Source organism: Dryobates pubescens, chromosome 36 (assembly GCF_014839835.1).
Source record: "Dryobates pubescens isolate bDryPub1 chromosome 36, bDryPub1.pri, whole genome shotgun sequence".
NCBI classification, from domain to species: Eukaryota; Metazoa; Chordata; class Aves; order Piciformes; family Picidae; genus Dryobates; species Dryobates pubescens.
In genome coordinates this window covers 4,036,370-4,058,454 of record NC_071647.1, presented here as the reverse complement: position 1 = coordinate 4,058,454, position 22,085 = coordinate 4,036,370, and the positions used below count along the sequence as shown (strand labels likewise).

Genomic DNA, 22,085 nt, shown 5'->3' with positions numbered 1-22,085 from the left:
TTAAAATCTAGAACATGAAATGCCTTGAATTAGATTTTCTGCTAGCATCAAAATGGTTTTTGCTGCCTATCTCTGGCTCATTGTGGTGCCTGATTAAAATAACAGTCTTGCTGACAGTCTGCTTGAAGGAATAGTAAAGGAGAGCAGCAGCAGAGGTAGTGGGATGGACTGGGGAAGCAGTGTGCAGAGCAGAGTCCCTTTTGTTTGAGGGAGATGCCTGTGGAAGTCCTGCTAGAGACTGACTTAGTGCAGTTAGAGATGGGAATCGTTGCAGTTTGGTCCAGAAATGATGGGCCAGAGCAGCAGCAGCCACCAAAACAAGCAGAGCTGGAGCAGGTCATGGGGCAGAGGCTGAGTCAGAGCTGGTTTGAGCATCTTCAGAGTTCACTATCAGTGTTTTGGTTGGCTGGAGGGCTTTGGTGTCAGTGCACAAGGAGAAGATGCTTCCTTTGCCACCTCTCTGTGGTGGGATGTAAGTTGGTAGGACCATTTTCCTTTGCTCTCACAGAACTACTAAACAGCTGAATCACAGACTGGTTTGGGTGGGAAGGGACCTTTAAAGGCCATCCTGTCCACCCCCCTGCAGGCAGCAGTGACATTTGCAACCAGAGCAGGTTGCTCAGAGCCACAGTACCACAGTATCACCAAGGTTGGAAGAGACCTCAAAGATCATTGAGTCCAACCTGTCACCACAGACCTCATGACTAGACCATGGCACCAAGTGCCACATCTAATCCTCTCTTGAACACCTCCAGGGATGGGGACTCCACCACCTCCCTGGGCAGCACATTCCAATGACTAATGACTCTCTCAGTGAAGAACTTTCTCCTCACCTCGAGCCTAAACCTCCCCTGGCACAGCCTGAGACTGTGTCCTCTTGTTCTGGTGCTGGTTGCTAGAGAAAAGAGACCAACCCCCACCTGGCTACAACCACCTTTCAGGTAGTTGTAGACAGCAATGAGGTCTCCCCTGAGCCTCCTCTTCTCCAGGCTAAGCAACCCCAGCTCCCTCAGCCTCTCCTCACAGGGCTGTGCTCCAGACCCCTCCCCAGCCTTGTTGCCCTTCTCTGGACACATTCAAGTCTCTCAATGTCCTTCCTAAACTGAGGGGCCCAGAACTGGACACAGGACTCAAGGTGTGGCCTAACCAATGCAGAGTACAGGGGCACAATGACTTCCCTGTTCCTGCTGGTCCTTAGCCTTCTTGGCCACCTGGGCACACTGCTGGCTCATGTTTAGGCAGCTATCAATCAGCACCCCCAGGTCCCTCTCTGTTTGGCAGCTCTCAGCCACTCTGCCCCCAGCCTGTAGCTCTGCATGGGGTTGCTGTGGCCAAAGTGCAGCCCCTGGCACTTGGACTCATTGAATGCCAGACAACCTGACCTGCGAAGGTTCTAGGGATGGAGCATCTCCCCTCTCTCTGAGCAACCACCCTCACAGTGAAGAACACCCTAATGTCTAATCTAAATCTCCCCTCTTGCAGTTTGAAGCCATCACCCCTCACCCCATCACCACTCTCTGTGGTGGAAGTCCCTCCCCAGCTTTCCTGTAGGCCTCCTTGCAGTGCTGCAGAGCAGCAAGAGCCGTTTCAAGCCACTCGTCTGGGGTAGCCTTCATCCCTTCGTGGTGAATTTTCTTAAGCTGCCTCTTGGGTGTAAACAAGACTAATGAAAAAAACATCTTGGTTAATTCTGAGATTAGGGGGATAGGCAGAAATGGTCAAGGGCACTTTCCAAATATAGCTCAAGTGTAGCCAGAGTAATTGAAAGCAGATGTACAGAATAAGGGGACAGATTTGGGTCTCATGGAGAGAGGGAAGTGGTTAGAGAAAAACTCTGCAGTTGTGTAACTGAAGATCAGATTCAGAAGTTGTGTTCATTTCTTCCTGGTGTTCCAGAGGTGCTCACTTCTTGCACAGAACTGTTCCTTCCAAAGAGCTGAGCTGGGGCTCTTTAGCTTAGAGTAGAGGAGCCTGAGGGGTGACCTCATTCATGTTTATAAAGATGTAAAGGGTGAAGGCTGAGAGGCTGGAGCCAGGCTCTGCTGGGTGATGCTCAATAACAGCACAAGGGGCACTGGGTGGAAGTTGAGGCATAGGAAGTTCCATGGAAACAGGAGGAGGAAAATTTTCCAGTCACAGCACACTGGAACAGGCTGCACAGGGGGGGGGGGGGATTCTCCCTCTCTGAAGATATTCAAAGCCCACCTGGATGTGTTCCTGTGTGATCTGGTGTAGGTGATCCTGCTCTGGCAGGGGGGTTGGACTAGATGAGCTTTCAAGGTCCCTTCCAGCCCCTAACATTCTGTGATTCTATTTTATTCCATTCCATTTTATTCTATTCTATTCCATTCCATTTTATTCTATTCCATTCCATTTTATCCCATGCCATTCTATTTTATCCCATGCCATTCCATTCCATTCCATTTTATTCCATTCCATTCTGTTTTATTCTATTCCATTCTATTCTATTCCATTCCATTCTATTCCATTCCATTTCATTCTATTCTATTACATTCTATTTTATTCCATTCCATTCTATTCCATTCCATTCCATACTCTATTCTCTCTCACTCTATTCTCACTCTATTCTCTCTCACTCTATTCTCACTCCATTCTCTCTCACCCTATTCTCTCTCACCCTATTCTCTCTCACCCTATTCTCTCTCACCCTATTCTCTCTCACCCTATTCTCTCTCACCCTATTCTCTCTCACCCTATTCTCTCTCACCCTATTCTCTCTCACCCTATTCTCTCTCACCCTATTCTCTCTCACCCTATTCTCTCTCACCCTATTCTCTCTCACCCTATTCTCTCTCACCCTATTCTCTCTCACCCTATTCTCTCTCACCCTATTCTCTCTCACCCTATTCTCTCTCACCCTATTTTTCATTTTTCTCTGTTAATTCAAGAGCTTTTGAGCTTTTATTTCTATTTTTCAAAGAGAGCCCAGTTTGCTGTGCAGGAAGCCCTGTGCTGGGTGCACCAAGTGAACTGTAACCCAGTTCTTCTCGTTAGACACCGGCTGAAATAGATTTCAGATGTTTTGGAAGTAAAAGTATAACCATTAAACCAAAACTATTCTCCAGAGCTAAAGGCTCATTGTGAGTGTCTCCCCAGGGGCACAACCCTGCATCATTTATCTGGAAGATTAGACTCTGGTAGCTCTCAAACAAGTCACAGAACTGCAAAATAAATCAGCGAGGAATTTCATTTGCTTGTAAGCAATTGCAGCTGAGATATGTGGCAGATTTCCTTATAGGAACTGAAGGAACAGAGCAGAACCAGTGGCTTCAGAATGATGATGATGATGATGATGATGTTCAAAACCATTGTGCATTTGGAATGCTTTCCTGAAAAGAGCAAACCTAATAACTGTGCTTATGAAGTGATTTATTTGATGTCCAAGGAAACGCTGTGACCGTTCCTGGGCACTTATCAACTCCATCCCGCTGCATACGACGTTAAGGGCGGTGGTAGAGTTGACCCCTTCCAAGGACCTAAGGGTATGTGTAGGTAAAGCAGCTGAGAGTGCTGCCAGGATCTATCAGATTGCTCTTGAAGGGCCTAGATCAGGTGAATTGCAGGGGGGCTGCTGACGTGCTTAAAGCGGGCTGAGGTTTATGTTGAAGGGAGAAGGGATTGGAGCTGGTAAATTGCTTGCCAGGCTCAGCTTACGACGTTTCTCATTTGCATTTTTGCAGCCCAGTGAAATGAAATTGTCATTAACTTAAAAGGCTGCTGGAGGCAGCTGGAGAGCATGGAGGTGTTTGTGCTGCTGAGATCTGGGGCAGCTCTGCAAAGCTCACTTGTGGAAAAGGAGGAGCTGCCTGTGTGTGCCTTGGGTGCCTGCACTCTTCCCGAAGCTTCTGAGTAGCTGAGCGTTGGGTTTAGTTCTTTATTAGCACTAATTACTGAAGTGTAGTGTTGGACAATTATTCTTCTGCTACCAAAGGGTGAGGAGCTCTTCAGCAGGTTTGTGGCACAGAGAATGCTCTGTGTCCTCCTGCTCCCTCCTCCTCTCCCCCTCACCCTTCTCCCTCCTCCTCTCCCCCTCACCCTTCTCCCTCCTCCTCTCCCCCTCACCCTTCTCCCTCCTCCTCTCCCCTTCACCCTTCTCCCTCCTCCTCTCCCCCTCACCCTTCTCCCTCCTCCTCTCCCCCTCACCCTTCTCCCTCCTCCTCTCCCCTTCACCCTTCTCCCTCCTCCTCTCCCCCTCACCCTTCTCCCTCCTCCTCTCCCCTTCACCCTTCTCCCTCCTCCTCTCCCACTTCTCCCTCCTCCTCTCCCCTTCACCCTTCTCCCTCCTCCTCTCCCCTTCACCCTTCTCCCTCCTCCTCTCCCCTTCACCCTTCTCCCTCCTCCTCTCCCCTTCACCCTTCTCCCTCCTCCTCTCCCCTTCACCCTTCTCCCTCCTCCTCTCCCCTTCACCCACTCCCAGAGCCTGGTGACCTTACTGCTCAGCTGCCAATCAATCCTCACTCCCCTCTCCCCTCCCGGTCAATTGATCTATTGATCGATCTCCTGACCCAGCCTTTCAGTCTCTGCCTCAGCAGATGTTTCTGTCCCCCAGACCACCCTGCCTTTGGCCACACCAGCTCTGCTTAGCGAGATGACCTCTCCCAGCTTTGCAGACCCCTGATGTGATTAACCTTCTGCTTGTGTCCCTGCCCATGCCATCCTCCCACAGCCTCTTTTCCAGTACCATTCAATCCAGAAGCAAGATGGGTAAAAACCCACAGTGTGCTCCTCAAGGGCTTGAGGTGGGGAGTCACATCTTGCTTCTTTTCCTTTAAGTCACATTTATATTGAAGTTTTGGAGGTTTTTTTTACCATGAAGACTGAAGTTTGCCCAAGGGAGCACTGGGTGTGGGTACAGAAGTGCTGCTCTGGGGCTCCCTTTCTTCCCTGGGGCCCTGCGCTGGGCAGTGGGAAGCTCTTGCCCTGCTGGGTTTCGCTTCTGTCTGTTGCCCTCCTGGATCAATGGGTGAGGGGTTGCAGGCTCTGATTTACTGCTCCCAGCGTTCATCTGCTTGGACAGATCAAAACTCCAGATAGCCTGAACATGTGTAGCATTTTAATCTCAAAGGACAACCTGGTTCACATCTCTGCTGGAGCTTTTATTTATATAATGCTGCAGTTCCTTGTCCCTTCTGAAGATTAAGGATTAAAAGAAGTATCCTTTAGCATAGCTCTCTGGTGGCTCTGCCTAAAATTCATTTGCATATTGCATGTAAGCTTTTGACTATTACTCATTTCCTTTCACTTTTTAGAAGGTATCTTTAATTTCTGCAGAGCTCCCTACAATGGAATCTGAATGCCTTGGATTTGGGGCTTGGGTTGTGGGGTGGGTTGTTTTTTTTTGCAGGTTGGTTGCTTACATTTCTCTTAGAAGAAAATAAAATGAATCCCTGTACTGCTTGGACAAATTGCCTCTCCTTCCAACCAGGCTGCAGCTTTTGAGACTAATCTGTCTTGGAGCTGTTCCTGGATTTTTATTTATGTGGTTAGAAATCAGCAATTCACTGCAATGTGTTTGTACTCAGTGGCTATTCCTGTGATGGAAGTCCTTGGACCTAGTGGGAAGCATCTAGTAAATCTCTGCTGCTTTTGACTCTGGCTGGAGTGGCTGAGATGGTCAAGAAGGCCAATGGCATCCTGGCCTGCATCAGGAAGAGTGTGGCCAGCAGGAGCAGGGAGGTCATTCTGCTCTGTGCTTAGCACTGGTTAGGCCACACCTTGAGTCCTGTGTCTAGTTCTGGGCCCCTCAGTTTAAGAAGGACATTGAGACACTTGACCATGTCCAGAGAAGGGCAAGAAAGCTGGGGAGGGGTCTGGAGCACAGCCCTGGGAGGAGAGGCTGAGGGAGCTGGGGTTGCTTAGCCTGGAAAAGAGGAGGCTCAGGGGAGACCTTACTGCTCTCTACCTCTTCTCCCAGGCAAGCAGCACCAGAACAAGAGGACACAGTCTCAAGCTGTGCCAGGGGAAGTTTAGGATGGAGATGAGAACGTTCTTCCCAGAGAGAGTTGTTAGGCATTGGAATGTGCTGCCCAGGGAGGTGGTGGAGTCCCCATCCCTGGAGGTGTTCAAGAGGGGCTTGGATGTGGCCCTTGGAGCCATGGTTTAGTAGTCATGAGGTGTTGGGTGACAGGACTTGATGATCTCTGAGGTCTCATCCAACCTTATTGATTCTGTGATTCTGAAGCAGAGAGCTCTGTTAAAAGATGCTCCCCCTCCAGGCAGGGGAGGAAAAAAAAACCCAGTTCTGTCCTTTCATTTGACTTAGAAAATGAGTCTTAGGTCTTACTGTCAACCCTGAAAGGCAGGTTGCAGCTTCTGCCCATAATCCCCATTCACAGGCATCTCAGAGCTCTTCTGTCTCTTCCCTGGCACTCAATTAAATGACTGCACTGATTTTTTTTTGAAGACCTAAAACCAAAGGAGGGAGTAATCCAGCACAATGGTGCTTTGCTTAAGTTCAAAGTTATCTGGGCTTTGAAAGCCACCTTGTAATAACATAATGGATCATCCCCCACTACATGTGATGCTCTCAGAGCTCAGCTGCTTCAGCTCTTCATAGCTTCTGCCATGAGCAGCATCTTGCAGGTGAATTGGGGCTCTTACCAGGGCAGACAATTATTATCCTCTCTACCTTCTATGTTCTTTTGGGATAAGCTCCTCATTTTCTTTATATTCCAGGTGAAAGGCAACCTTGTGCCCCTTGGAGATACTTTGGGGGGGGTGTGTAGAAGAGGTTTAAGGAGAAGGTGAAACCCTCATGAGCAAGCTGTTCTGTTTGGTCTGTGTTAGGTTGGTGGTTTGATTTGATGATTTGATTTGATGATCTTAGAGGTCTTTTCCAACCTTAATGATTGTGAGTGCCTCCTAATGCTGAGCTGAAGGAAACCAGCTCTGCCCAGTGCCCTGCACCCTGCCCCAGCATGCTCTGAGCACTCTCCCTACATCCTGCCTTGGGTGGGCAGTGCAGGCACAGACCCAGCTTCTCCTGTCTGCTAAGAGGTGGCAGCACAAGGGGAACATGATTGGTATCACTGAAGCACAGAATCACAGGGGTTGGAAAGGACCTTTGCAGATCATCATAGAATCAATAAGGTCTGTAATTTCCATTTTACCTGAAGGTGTCTCTTCTGGATCTGACTCCCAGAGCCAGTGGATGCCCACAGATTGAATGTGGGTGGTCAGCAGTTCAGAAAATTGGGCCAGCCATCTAAATTTGGCTCCCTCTTCAATCCACCCTCTTCACATCAGCATTGTTTGAGGCAGTACAATAGGGATTCAATAATGTAAAGGCAGCTTCTATTATCATACTCCAGAATCCATCTTCCTAATCATGGAATAAGAGCTGCTCCAGATGCTCATCTGCCAGAGCTGGTGGTGCTTCTGGACATCAGTGCAGCTGATTGTGAGCCTCTCCACACCAAAAAATGCCTCCAAGTTTCCATGGGATGTGTCTCTTCTCCCAGGTAACCAGTGATAGGACAGAGGAAATGGGTTTGAGTTATGCCAGGGGAGGTTTAGCTCAGACATTACAGATTCACAGACTGCATCAGGTTGGTAGGGACCATCCAAGGGCATCTTGTCCAAACCCCTTGCACTCAGCAGGGATACCTCCAACTACAGCAGGCTGCACAGGGCCACATCAAGTCTGACCTTGAGTGTCTGCAGGGACAGGGCCACATTCCTAGGCAGCCTGTTCCAGTGTCTCCCTATGCTCATTGTGCAGAACTTCCTCCTGATGTCCAACCTAACTCTCCCCTGCTGCAGTTCCAAACCATTGCCCCTTGTTCTATCACCACAAGCCCTTGTAAACAGTCCCTCCCCAGCCTTCCTGTAGGTCTCCTTCAGATATTGAAATGCAGCTCTAAGGTCTCCCTGGAGCCTTCTCTTCTCCAGTCTGAACAGCCCCAACTCTCTCAGCCTCCCTCGACTTCTTTACAGAGATAAGCCTGGGTGAGTTTAGCCTGAAACTGCACCAGGGGAGGTTTAGGTTGGACATGAGGAAGAATTTCCTTCCTGCAAGAGTGGTCAGGCATTGAAACAGGCTGCTCAGGGAGGTGGTGGAGTCCACATCCCTGGAGGTGTTCAAGAAGCTGTAGCTGTGGTGTTTCAGGACATGGTTTGGTGGTCATGGTAGTTAGGTTACAGTCTGACTTGATGCTCTTAAAGGTCTTTTCCAGCCTTGGTGATTCTGTGGTTCTATGGTTCTGGGGCTTTCTGGAAGCAGCTGTCTTCATTTTTCTGAGCTCCTGTACATACCCAGATCCTGTGACTTGTGGGTTTCAGTTCCAGTTATCAGAAAGTAATATTTAAGGTAACATCTTTTTGCTGCAGCTTCAGGCTGAGTGCTGGAGCAGCACCACACCCCCCACCCCCTTCCCCAGCCAGGATGGAGCTGGGAAATGGAGATGGGCTCTCTTCCAGATTGTACATTATCAGATGAATAATTAACTGTAGACTAATTGCAAACCCTAATTAGTCTCCTACAACTGCACTGAGCACAGTATCGCTTCGGTGTAATGTGGAAAGAACTCGACCTTCAGGCTTTAATAGTGCTGCTGGTGTGAGCAGGGGAGAGCTTGACTTTCACAACTTCTGTGACCCCACAAGTCAAAAACCTCCCCCAGTGTCTGTTCTAAAACTGCAAAGATTCAGCAATGCCAAGACCCACGTCTGGCCTTTACCCTGCCAGGCACCGCTGGGCCAGGGGCTTCTCTGCTGCCCTTCAAACATGGTAGGGGAAACAAAACAAAGTAGGAAAAATCATCTAATTTATAGCCTTGCTGGGGAGTTGGAGGGTGGACTCTGCTTTGTTTCATGGCTGCACAAGGAGGTTTGGTGTCTGGAGAGCAGTGCCTTCCGTGTAGCCATGGGCACGTCAGAAACAGCTGGCTGAGGAAGGTGCTCCTGGGTTCTCTGCCCTGTTCTTTGCTGTTAACCACTTGGTAGCACAGGTTGGCTGCTCTGCACCTCATGGAGTGCTTGCCAAGTGGCAAGTTCACAGAATAGAATCATAGAATCAACAGGGTTGGAAAAGACCTCAGAGATCATCAAGTCCAACCTGTCACCCAACACCTCATGACTAACTAAACCATGGCTTCAAGTGCCACATCCAGTCCCCTCTTGAACACCTCCAATGATGGGGATTCCACCACCTCCCTGGGCAGCACATTCCAATGCCTAACAACTCTGTCTGGGAAGAACTTTCTCCTCACCTCCAGCCTAAACTTCCCCTGGCACAGCTTGAGACTGTGTCCTCTTGTTCTGGTGCTGCTTGCCTGGGAAAGGAGACCAACCCCCACCTGGCTACAACCTCCCTGCAGGCAGTTGTAGACAGCAATAAGGTCTCCCCTGAGCCTCCTCTTCTCCAGGCTAAGCAACCCCAGCTCCTTCAGTCTTTCCTCATAGGGCTGTGTTCCAAACCCCTCACCAACTTTGTTGCCCTTCTCTGGACACCTTCCAGCAAGGCAACATCAACATACAGTGTTATAGTGAATATACAGGATAGTGTTGTTGAGCACACCCTGTCTCTGAGCTGCTTTAATGCACAGCCAAATGTTTAAACAGAGAAAAAGTGGAGAAGTCAGCATTTAAGCTTCATCCTCCAGTGGTCCATACTGGAGAAAAAACAAATGGTTGTCCCCCTGGCTCTCCAGAAAGATGTTACAACTCCAAGTCCTCTGTGAGTGACTTGGAGATGGTTTCTGCATGAAAGAGGAGAAGGAAGGCTCAGGAAGGCTCACCCCTTCTTCTTTGGGGGTACAGGAAATCTGGTGCTTTGGTGCTTCTGGTACAGGGATGAGATGATTCTGTTTGCTTCCATGGGAGGTGCTGAGTGTGTAATGAGCAATGAGAGGAGAAGTGACAGCTAATGCTAGAAAAACACATGTATTGACAGCTCAGGCTGAGGGGAGACCACCTCTCTCTACACCTCCCAAGGGACAAGCTATAGGACAAGAGGAAATGGCCTCAAGCTGCACCAGGGGGGTGGATCAGGAACGGTTTCTTCGCTGCAAGAGTGGTCAGGCATTGGAACAGGCTGCCCAGGGAGGTGGGGGAGTCCCCATCCCTGGAGGTGTTCAAATGATGTGGATGTGACACTAAGTTTAATGACCATGCTGGTGTGAAGCTGATGGTTGGACTTGGTGATCTTGGAGGTCTTTTCCAACCTTAATGATTTGAGGAGAAAATTCTTCCCAGAAAGAGTAATTGGCCACTGGGATGTGCTGCCCAGGGAGGTGGTGGAGTCCCCATCCCTGGAGGTGTTCAAGAGGGGATTGGATGTGGCACTTGTAGGCATGAGGTCTTGGGTGCCAGGTTGGACTTGATGATCTCTGAGGTCTTGTCCAACCTTGTTGAGTCTATGATTCTACAATTCCATGCTGATGACCAGCATGTGACATTAAACCAGCCCTGAGGATGGAACAACCTTGAGAGCCTGCAAAGCAGCCTGAGAAGTGAGCGGTGTGCTGTTGGTAACACCCCTGGGCAGCTGCCAAGGTAAGCAATTCCTGACTGACTCTGGTTTTCTTCCTGTTTAGGTGACACTGAGCAGGAGCTGGGACCCCCTCCATCCGTAGATGAGGCAGCAAACACACTCATGACTCGCCTGGGCTTCCTCCTTGGAGAGAAAGTCACGGAGGTACAACCAGGGCCCCAGTACAGCATGGAGGTGCAGGATGAGAACCAGGTAGGACCTCTGCAGACCCTCCTGCTCCTTGCTGCACAGGTTGTGGTCTGCATGCAGCGGTGCTTGCTCTCTCATTGCACAGCAGCTGAGTGCTTCATCATGGTGAAATAATTGCTCTGAGGTAAAAGGTTGCATCTCCTGGCTGAGCAGTGACTCATGGCTGCAGTGCTGCTCGTTTGGGGGATCAGCTGCCACCCTGTGAAACAGCTTCTGTTGTTTTTCTCTTCTGACAACTGTTGGAGGAGTGGGCAGCGTTTTCTAATCAGATTAGAGTGACCAAAATAATCTCTGCTTCCATGGCATCTCCTGTGCAGCATTGCACGAGTCCTTTAGCAGTGTTACATAAGGGCTCACAGCTTCTCCAGGAAGGAGGTGAGCAGCCAGGGCCTGATTTTGCCACAGAGGAGTCCCAGGCTGGGCTCATGGCTGCTGAGCAATGTGGGTTCATGCTTGAAAACAGACACAGAAGGCAGATCACAAAATCTGGGTTGTGATGGAGTTTGTTACATCCCCTGTGGCTGGCTGAAGAGGGGAGATCTTCTCACTCTCCACAGCTCCCTGAAAGGAAGATGGAGTGAGGTGGAGTTGTTCTCTTTAGTATCAGGTGATAGAATGAGAGGCAATGGCCTCGAGTTGCACCCAGGGGAGGTTTAGGTTGGCTAGTAGGAAAAAATTCTTTCCTGCAAGAGTGGTCAGCATTGGAAAAGGCTACCCAGGGAGGTGGCTGAGCAACCCCCACTCTCTCAGCCTGGAGAAAAGAAGGTTCCAGGGAGACATTCATGTAGCCTTTGAGCACTTAAGGGGCTGATCGGAAAGCTGGGGACAGACTTTTGAGCAGAGCCTGTTGTGATAGGTCAAGGGGTGATGGTTTGAACTGAAAGAGGGAGATTCAGACTGGAGAGAAAGAAGAAATGTTTGACACTGAGGGTGGTGAGACCCTGTCCCATGCTGGCCAGAGAGGTGTTAGGTGCCCCATCCTTGGAACTACTGCAGGTCAGGCTGTTTGGGGCTCTGTTTGCAGATGGCCCTGCTGACTGCAGAGGTGTTGGACTGGATGAGCTTTAAAGGTCCCTTCCAAGCCAAACCATTCTGTGAGTCCATGAAGAGGTTTTCTGTACATTGAAGCTGGGTACCCACCATGGCCTTGATGGCACATATGAATCTCTGTCCCAGCCTGTGCCACTTGGCAGGGAACTCGGATACAAGTTGCTGTGCTGAGCCCAGGACTGCTCCTTGTGCAAAGCCAGGAGTGCCCTTGGTGAGCAGGGCAGAGAGCATCAGCCTGGGGTCTGTCAACCCTGTGCTCTACATTGAACCAAAAGGCTTCTGACTTCCTGCATGGGCTGAGAGCCAGGAGATGTGCTTTTGTCACGTTTGGGGCTGTAACGCGTTCATTAAGCTTTTAACACTTTCATTCCATTTCTTTTTGTGAAGCAAGTTGTGGTGGATTTGAAACGTGCTTTACATTGGCCCATACGTGGTGCTGGCAAATGTGCTTTCAACAGGCAACCTGTTTGAACTGGTGGCTTCAAAGCCAAGCAGAGCTTTCTGCTATAAATGGTGCCTTTTGTTGGTACCTTTTGAGCAAAAGAGAAAATAACTGAAAATCTCATCTTTTCTCTAAAGCCAAAGATGCCTTTGGAACATAAATAAAAGAAGAATCTTAAAGAGAAACAGCAGAGAGTTGTCCTCCAAAATAGATTTGGTATCTTGGGCTGTGTGCTAATTTCTGCAGGAAAAAGTCTGACAGGGGCTTTGAATGTTCTTCATGTGCTGGTGGAGATAAAGAGAGGCAGGTTCCTCAATTACCCAGCTAATCTTTCCCCTTTCTTTGTGAGCATCTCCTGCAGTTAGCACTTGCCTAGAAATGCAGAACACTCCAGGCTGGGAATGACCCCTGGAGGTCATCTCAATCCAGCTGCCTGCTGAAAGCAGGGCTGGCTTCAAAGTTGGGCTGTGTCACTCAGGGCTTGTCCAGGCCAGGTTTGAAGGTCTTCATGGATGGAGGATCTGCAGGCTCTCTGGGCAGCCTGTTCCAGGGCTTGACAGCTCCAATTGTAAAAGGCTTTTTGCTTCTACTGAGCAGAAGATATCCCTGATCTAACCTGTGGCTGCTGCATCTGGTCCTTTCCCTTTGCACTTCTGAGAAGAGCAGGGTTGGATGTTAGGAAGAAATTCTTCACAGAATCACAGAATTGTCTGGCTTGGAAGGAACCTCAAGGATTGTCTAGTTCCAATTCCCCTGCCATGGGCAGGGACACTTTCCACAGAGAGAGTGATTGGCCATTGGAATGGGCTGCCTGGGGAGGTGGTGGAGTCACTGTCCCTGGAAGTGTTTAAAAAGGGACTGGGTGAGGCACTTAGTGCCATGGTTTAGATGGTGTTGGGCGATAGGTTGGACTTGATGATCTTGGAGGTCTTTTCCAGCCTGGCTGATTCTGGGATTCTGTTGCATCTTCTCTGCAGCCCCTGCAGATAGCAGGGGCCTGCAGCTATCCCTGGATGCAGTTCAGCTGTCTCTTCTCCAGGCTGAATGAACTCTCTCCATCAGCCTCTTCTCCTTCATGGAATCATCAAGTCACTAAGGTTGGAAAGGACCTGCAAGGTCATTAAGTCCAACTGCTAGCCCAGGACTGCCTAAACCATGTCCCTAAGCACCACATCCAGACATGTTTTGAACACAGCATTTCCATCCCTGCCCTGGGCAGCCTGTTCCAGGGCTCAGCCTCTCAGTGCAGAAATTGTTCTTAATGTGCAGCCTGTATTTCCCCTGCTTGTTTCCTCTTCTCTTGTTGCTTGTTCCTTGGGAGAAGAGACCAACACCCACCTGGCCACAACCTCATTACATGGAGTTGTAGAGAGCAATGAGGTCTCCACTCAGCCTCCTCTTCTCCAGACTAAACCACCCCAGTTCCCTCAGCTGCTCCTCACCAGACCCTTCCCCAGCTTTGCTGCCCTTCTCTGGACACACTCCAGCAACTCAATGCCCTTCTTAGAATAGAATAGAATTAACCAGGTTGGAAAAGACCTTTGAGATCATCCAGTCCAACCTATCACCCAACATCATCTGATCAACTCAACCATGGCACCAAGCACCCCATCCAGTCTCCTCCTAAACACCTCCAGGGATGGGGACTCCACCACCTCCCTGGGCAGCACATTCCAGTGGCCAATCTCTCTCTCTATGAAGAATTTCTTCCTAACATCCAGCCTAAACCTCCCCTGGTGCAGCTTGAGACTGTGTCCTCTGTTCTTGTAGTAAGCTCCTAAGCATCTTGAGCATCCTAAGCTCCAGCTGTCCAGCAGTCTTGGTGGCCTTCCTCTGACTTTTGGCATCTCTGAGTGGCTGTCTCAGGACGAGGGCCGTGCACAAATCCTGTCCCAGCTAAAGCTGCTTCTGAATGGCAGCAAATCTCCTGAAAGCCCTCCCCAGCTCTCCTTCCCAAATTGAATTTCTTCTGCTACCCTGCTCAGAGCAGTGTTGGGAATCACACAGGGAGACATTTATGGGATTTGCAAAGATTAATTCTTCCATTAATCATTGATTAATTAAAATCTGATGGAGACTTTGACTACCAGTTTGCACTTGAATTTAACAAGGAGAACAATTTCCCAGGGTTTAATGTGTTCATTTCCATGGCCTGGGTGAAGAAAACCACCTTTGTATCAGGAGCTGGGACGTGGCTGCTGCTTGTTATTCCGACCATGCTTTGCCTTCTCAAGCGAGGAAATAATGATTTGCAATCTCACCACTGCTTGAGCTGAAGGGGAGATAAGGAATAAAGGTGGTTTGCACTAAAACTGCCCCAATCTTTACATCAGCACTTTGCTTTTTCATTCAGTTGCCTTCTTCTGAAGGTGTCAAAGGATATAGTCTCTAACCCAGATTGCTGGACAGGTGGGCAGAATCCAAGGGCAGGAGATTGAACACATCCAAGTGCCAGGTTCTGCACATTGGCCACAACAACCTCAGGCAGTGCTACAGGCTGGGGGCAGAGTGGCTGAGAGCAGCCAGGCAGAGAGGGACCTGGGGTAATGGTTGATGGTAGGCTGAACATGAGCCTGCAGTGTGCCCAGGCAGCCAAGAGGGCCAATGGCATCCTGGCCTGCATCAGGAAGAGTGTGGCCAGCAGGAGCAGGGAAGTCATTGTGCCCTGTGCTCAGCACTGCTTAGGTCACACCTTGAGTCCTGTGTCCAGTTCTGGGCTCTTCAGTTTAGGAGAGATGTTGAGATGCTGGAAGGTGTCCAGAGAAGGGCAAGAAAGCTGGGGAGGGGTCTGGAGCACAGCCCTGTGAAGAGAGGCTGAAGGAGCTGGGGTTGCTTAGCCTGGAGAGGAGGAGGCTCAGGGGAGACCTTCTTGCTCTCTGCAACTCCCTGCAGGGAGGTTGTAGCCAGGTGGGGGTTGGTCTCTTCTGCCAGGCAAGCAGCACCAGAACAAGAGGACACAGTCTCAAGCTGTGCCAGGGGAAGTTTGGGCTGGATGTTAGGAAGAATTTCTACACAGGGAGAGTGATTGCCCATTGGAATGTGCTGCCCAGGGAGGTGGTGGAGTCACCATCACTGGAGATGTTCAGGAGGAGGCTTGACAGGGTGCTTGGTGCCATGGGTTAGTTGATTAGGTGGTGTTGGATGATAGGTTGGATGATCTCGAAGGTCTCTTCCAACCTGGTTAATTCTATTCTATTCTAAATGCTGGGGGTTTTGAGCTGTCTCTTCCTCAATCAGGGATGCTAAAGAACAGATCCTTCTTCTACATTTTTTATTATTGGGGGGAAACTTATTTTTTTTTAACTGCCTTGGCAGGCAGAGAAGCCCAAAGGACAATGAGGCTGAGAGAACAATCTCATTTTTCAGAGCTTGGGGAGAATGTGACAGATGAAACAGCAGCAATAATAACCCAGAACGTTCTGTCAATGGAAATTTATATTTAAAACTTGCAGAGAGGAACATTTTTCTCTATCACTACAGAAATCAAACATGTCAGTCAGTGCCAAGTGATACACTCTGCTCGCTGGTAATTTCCAGTTGCGAGCAGCTCGTTCTTGGAGAGCTGTATTGATAACACAACAGAGAAGAGAACTGGGGAGAATATCACTTCTTGGCTGTTCATGAACCACTGCTGCTGTCAGCTGAAAGGAAGATCATAGATTCATAGAATGGTTTAAGTTGAAAGGGACCAAGGAGTTGGGGCTGTTCAGGCTGGAGAAGAGAAGGCTCCCAGGTGACCTCATTGTGGCCTTCCAGTATCCGAAGGGGGCCTACAAGAAGGCTGGGGAGGGACTGCTCAGGATCTCAGGTAGTGATAGGACTAGGGGGAATGGAATGAAGCTGGAGGTGGGGAGATTCAGGCTGGAGGTGAGGAGGAAGTTCTTCCCCATGAGAGTGGTGAAGCCCTGGAATGGGTTGTCCAGGGAGGTGGTTGAGGCCCCAGCCCTGGAGGTGTTTAAGCCCAAGCTGGATGAGGCTCTGGCCAGCCTGATCTAGTGTGGGGTGTCCCTGCCCATGGCAGGGGGGTTGGAACTGGATGATCCTTGTGGTCCCTTCCAACCCTGACTGATACTATGACCCCAAAGATCATCCAGTTCCAAACCCCCTGCCGTGGGCAGGGATACCTCCCACCAGCCCAGGTTGCTCAAGGCCTTGTGCTACACCAGGGGAGGTTTAGGCTGGGTGTTAGGAAGTAATTCTTCATAGAGAGAGTGATTGCCCATGGGAATGTGCTGCCCAGGGAGGTGGTGGAGTCACCATCACTGGGGGTGTTTAGGAGGAGACTTGGTGGGGTGCTTGGTGCCATGGTTTAGTTGATTAGGTGGTGTTGGATGATAGGTTGGACACGATCTTGAAGGTCTCTTCCAACCTGGTCTATTCTATTCTATCCAACCTGGGAAGGAGCATCCACAACCTCCCTGGGCAACCTGTTCCAGTGTCTCACCACCCTCACTGGAAAGAATTTCTTCTTAGTCTCCAGTCTCAATCTCCCTTCTTCCAGCTCCAAGCCATTGCCCCTTGTCCAGTCACCACAGGAGCTTATCAAACGTCCCTCCCCAGCTCTCCTGCAGCCCTCTTCAGGTACTGGAAGGATGCTCTAAGGTCTCCCTGGAGCCTTTTCTCCAGGCTGAACAGCCCCAACTCTCAGCCTGCCTGAGTGTGCCAGATGAGTTTGCCATTCATACGTGGAATCTTGATTTGCCTTGCAGTGTAGCTTTTCTGGGGTTGAGGCTCAGCTGATGTCATTTTGTTAGTGCTGAGATAAGTTTCAGCAGCAAGCTCTTTACAGCAACAGTTGAAACAAGGACAGTAAAACCTCACCATAAAGAATTGATAAAGGTAAGAGTGCTGCACACTCTGCAAGATCCCACATAGAGCTCATTAAAGTTTTAGATGCTGTAGTACAAGTCTGGAAAGGTACCTCTGGAGACAGTCCAATCCAACTTACCCTCCCTGAAGCAGGGTCAGCTCAGAGCAGGTTGCTCAGGACCATTTCTGATGAGGTTTGAATATCTCCATGTCACTGAATCCCAGCATGGTGGGAGTTGGAAGGGACCTCTAGAGATCACCCAGTCCAATCCCCCTGCTCAAGCAGGGTCAATCAACAGCAGCTGGCCCAGGATCACAATGTCCAGGTGAATCTGGAATGTCTCAGAGAAGAAGACTCCACAACTTCTCTGGTGAGCCTGCTCCAGGGCTCCAGCATCCCCATAGGAAAGATTTTTTTCCCTCATGCCCAGATGGAACCTCAGGGGTTTCAGTTTGTGCCCATTGCCCCTTGTCCTGTTACTGGGCACAGCTCAGAAGAGTCTGGCCCCATCCTCTTGCCCCTCACCCTTTAGCTCTTGCTAAGCATTGAGAAAATCCCTTCTCAGGCTGCTGTTCTCCAGGCTCTCAGCCTCAGGGCTCTCAGCCTTTCCTCCTTACAGAGATGCTCCAGGCCCCTCAGCAGCTTTGTAGCCTCTGTTGGGCTCCCTTCAGTAGCTCCCTGTCTCTTTTGAACTGGGAAGCCCAGAATTGGACCAAGGACTCCAGAGGTGACCTCTATAGGGCAGAGTAGAGGGAGAGGAAAAGTCTTCCTCATGCCCCTTGGGAGACCATTCAGATTCTTGGCCATGAGGTCCCATTTCTGCCTGATGAGGAATTTGTCCACCAGAACTCCCAGGTCCTCCTCTGTCTCCTGTGTCAGATCCTGCAGTCCTTCAGTCATCTTTGTGCTCCTTCACTGGTCTCACTCCAGTGTCCCCATCTGCCTCTTGCACTGGGGAGCCCAGAGCTGGGTGCAGCACTCCAGCTGTGGTCCCACCAGAGCTAAGCAGAGGAGAAGCATCACCTCCTTCACCTACCAGGATGACTCTTCCTGAAGCAGCCCAAGATGCTGTCTGAACCTCAGAAATAACATTACCTTGAACCCCATGCAGTGCATTGTAATGAGAGTGATTTAAAGGTAACTGATGTTGGAGAAGGTGATTTAATAGCTTTGGATGTATTGATGGAGGGAGGCTGTGCTAAATCAGAAGAGACAATCCTGCTGTGCTGAGTAGCTCAGTGAAGACATCTGCTTGAGACACAGCAAGCAGCCCAAAGAGAGCCCTCTGTTGGGTTATGTTTATCAGGGGGCAAAAACAAATCATGGAATGCTGTCACTGAATGCTGACACAGAGGTAGTTTGGAGTTGGCCACTAGGAGGGATGAGCTGGAAGTCAGTTTGCATAACTGAGAGCAGATTGACCAGAGCAGTGTTTGGATGTCTGGCAAGGTGGCAGCAGCAGCAAGGTGGGGGGCAGTCTCTTCTCTGAGAAAAGGAGGCTGAGGGGAGCCCTTCTCATGGAATCAACCGGGTTGGAAAAGACCTCAGAGATCATCAAGTCCCAACTATCACCCAACACCTCATGACAGCTGAACCATGGCTTCAAGTGCTGTGTCCAATCCTTTTTTGAACACCTCCAGGGACAGTGATTCCACCACCTCCCTGGGCAGCACATTCCAATGGCTAACAGCTCTCTCTGGGAAGAACTTTCTCCTCACCTCCAGCCTAAACTTCCCCTGGCACAGCTTGAGACTGTGTCCTCTTGTTCTGCTGCTGGGTGCCTGGGAGAAGAGGCCAACCCCCACCTGGCTACAACCTTCCTTCAGGGAGTTGGAGAGAGCAAGAAGGTCTCCCCTGAGCCTCCTCTTCTCCAGGCTAAGCAGCCCCAGCTCCCTCAGCCTCTCCTCGTAGGGCTGTGCTCGAGGCCTCTCCCCAGTCTCATTGCCCTTCTCTGGACACATTGAAGTGTCTCAGTGTTTTATCTGGATACCAGAGGGAGAGTATAAATGATGGTGGAAGTCCCCACATGGTTAATTCTCTGCCATGTTGCCACCTCTGTTCAATACAAGCCCACCCTGTGGAGCTGTCACATTGGTGCTCTGTCCCTGGGCCATCGATGTGCTGAGCCTTGTTTGGGGCACACTAATTAAGTTAGGATCGATGCAGCCATGCTGGTGGGAGGGCAGAGGCAGTGGAGTGCAGTGCCCTCCACTGCCCCATCCCACCACTCACAGGGATGCTCCATTTCACCTCCAGTGCTGGGGTGGTTATGCTCTGAGAAAAGATTTTTGCAAGCCCTCTGAGGTACCTTGGACAAATTAGAAGTGTTGAGGTTGGAAGAGACCTCCTGAGATCATGGAATCCAATCACTCACCCAGAGCTCACAATCCACCACTGCCACTATGCCACAGCCCTCAGCACCACATCCAGGTGGCTTTTAAACACCTCCCTTCATGGGGACTCCACCACCTCCCTGGGCAGCCTCTTTCCAGTGCCTGAGAAGCCTTTCTGGGAAGAAGTTGTTCCTAATACCCAACCTGAACCTCCCCTGGTTAATGAGATCCCAGTGGCTCCACATGGGATCTGCCTTCTCATTTCAAAAGCAGTAACTCTTTTACACATTCTACTTGCAAAAGTCCATCCTAGTCCTGGGGTGGTTTTTTTTGCAGCTTCAAGTATTAAATAATAAGGAAGAAAAAACCCAGGTGTCCAAGCTCTTCTGCAGCTTGCAAGCATGATGCTCTCTGTGGGTTCAAGTGAGATGGAGAAGGAAATACATATCCCTGCAGTGATTAGGGAAGTTTTCACACAGAACAGAAGGAGTCCCATTAAAGCAAATTCCAAATGGGGAATTAACCTCTGCTCTTCCTTCCTCCAGACCAATACCACTTCACAGCAATGAATAAACATTGCCCACAGAGCTTAGCTGCTGAAAGCAGCAGCGGTGCAAGAGAGATTTGGTGGCTCTGCAGTGCTCCCTGAGGAAGGGGGAGATGAGGTCACCTCCCCTCTGCAGAGGCAGAAAGATAAATTGAAGGGAGGACTGCATACTCAGAAGCCTTTCTTTTAGTGCTTACTCAATGCATCCTCAGCTACTCAGTTAAACACTGGCACAGGCTGCCCAGGGAGGTGGTGGAGTCCCCATCCTGGGAGGTGTTCAGGAAACCTGGGGCCATGGCTTAGTTGCCATGGTGGTGTTGGGTTGATGGCTGGACTTGATGATCTTAGAGGCCTTTTCCAACCTTCATGATTCTATGGTTCTGTGCTTGAGGGGAGGTGGACTGATGGCCTGACCCACCCCAGGGGTGATGACTCCTCTGACACCCACACCAGGGGCATGATGCCTGGTCTAGGGCACTGGGATAGTTGTGTGGAAGGGAAATGCTGAAGCTGCCCATTTCAAGGGTAGTTGTGGGTGATTGTTCTGATGTCTCTCTGAAGGTGATGAAGATGCTCTGTTTGGTCTTCCCAGCATTGTGCTCAGTGGGCCATCTCCTGTGCTTGCCACCCTCCAGTGACTGTGGGGAGACCTTATTGTGGCCTTTAAAGGGCCAGTCAGAAAGTGGGGGACAGATTTTTGAGCAGGGCTTGTTGTGACAGGACAAGGGGTGATGGTTTGACACCAAAGGGCCCCAGGGAGCTGGGGTTGCTTAGATTGGAGAAGAGGAGGCTCAGAGGAGACCTTCTTGCTCTCTCCAACTCCCTGAAGAGAGGTTGTAGCCAGGTGGGGGTTGGTCTCTTCTCCCAGGCCACCAGCACCAGAACAAGAGGACACAGTCTCAAGCTGTGCCAGGGGAGGTTTAGGCTGGATGTTAGGAAGAAGTTCTTCCTAGAAAGAGAGATTGGCCATTGGAATGTGCTGCCCAGGGAGGTGGTGGAGTCCCCATCTCTGGAGTGTTTAGGAAGAGACTGGATGGGGTTCTTGGTGCCATGGTTTATTTGGTCAGATGGTGCTGGGTGATAGGTTGGACTTGATGATCTCAAAGGTCTTTTCCAACCTGGTTAATTCTATTCTGTTCTGTTCTATTCTATTCAAAAGAGGGATATTGAGACTGACACCAGGGGTGGTGAGACACTGGCTAAGGTTGCCCAGAGAGGTGTGAGATGCCTCCTCCCTGGAACCATTGCAGGTCAGGTTGTTTGGGGCTCTGAGCAACCTGCTGTAGTTGCAGGAGTCCCTGCTGACTGCAGCAGGGTTGGGCTGGATGACTTTTAAAGGTCCCTTCCCACCCAAGGCATTCTGTGATTCTATGACTGCAGCAGCATTGCCTGCAGATGCTCTAGGACACCTCCCTAGAGAAGAGGAACTTTGGTGAGGGAAAGTTCAGTATCCAGTAGCCTGTGGTTAAAACAAGAGCTCTGCTTTGTCTCACAACATGTCTCAGACTGAACTCAGGGCTAATTTTGTTGGTTTAATAACCTCAGCTCTGTGCACAGCAGCAGGTGTGTAACCCCTTCCAGCACACAGCAGCTTCTAGGCTCTTTTTAACTTTGAAAACATCATTTTTGTGTTGTGTGCTGCTGCACTTCTTTGTTTTGCTCTGCCTTTGAGAGCAACATTTTGCCTCTTACCGGGGGAGGCTGCAGCTTGATCTGGTGAGGAGGACACGTCTGTGCAGGGAAGGGCTGTCTGGTATCTTGATAAGGGGTTTTGAGCTTCCTCCTCACAAGGGTTGCAAACCACTTGAGTGAAGGAAACATTCACAGAGCAACATAACAACTGCTCTGTGTCGGATTTCCTGTGTGTGATGGGTTTTGCTGGAAGAAAAGGTGAGATCATGCTGTGGAGTTACCACCCTGGAGATCTCCACTTCAGCAGAGACCCAGAATTTAATTCACTCTATCATCATTTGGCTTTCCTGTGTTGTGTTTTGCTTTCAGTTCAATTCTAACACAAGGAGCAAAATTCCTAACCAAGGGTGGACTCAGACTTCTGCTTTTAAAGCCTCTTTATTTGGGATTTCTGTGTTTTCTGTTGGATGTGGAAGCTGGAATCTCTGAGGCATGGGAACAAGCCCAGTGCCTGCACTTCCTGCAGATGTGGGCTGGCACAGGGAACATTCTCATTAGGAACAGGAAAG

At 49.9% G+C, this 22,085-nt stretch overlaps 1 protein-coding gene across 6 annotated transcripts in view; it reads left to right on the top strand.

Moving 5' to 3' along the window:
• The window catches only part of TANC2 (tetratricopeptide repeat, ankyrin repeat and coiled-coil containing 2), a 300,071-nt gene that overhangs the window by 164,494 nt on the left and 113,492 nt on the right, over window positions 1-22,085 (top strand). For all 6 annotated transcript variants that reach the window (XM_054176994.1, XM_054176995.1, XM_054176993.1 and 3 more), the window contains one exon: window positions 10,557-10,705. In XM_054176994.1, coding sequence (XP_054032969.1) covers window positions 10,557-10,705 — 149 coding nt within the window. The remainder of the gene's footprint in view (window positions 1-10,556; window positions 10,706-22,085) is intronic.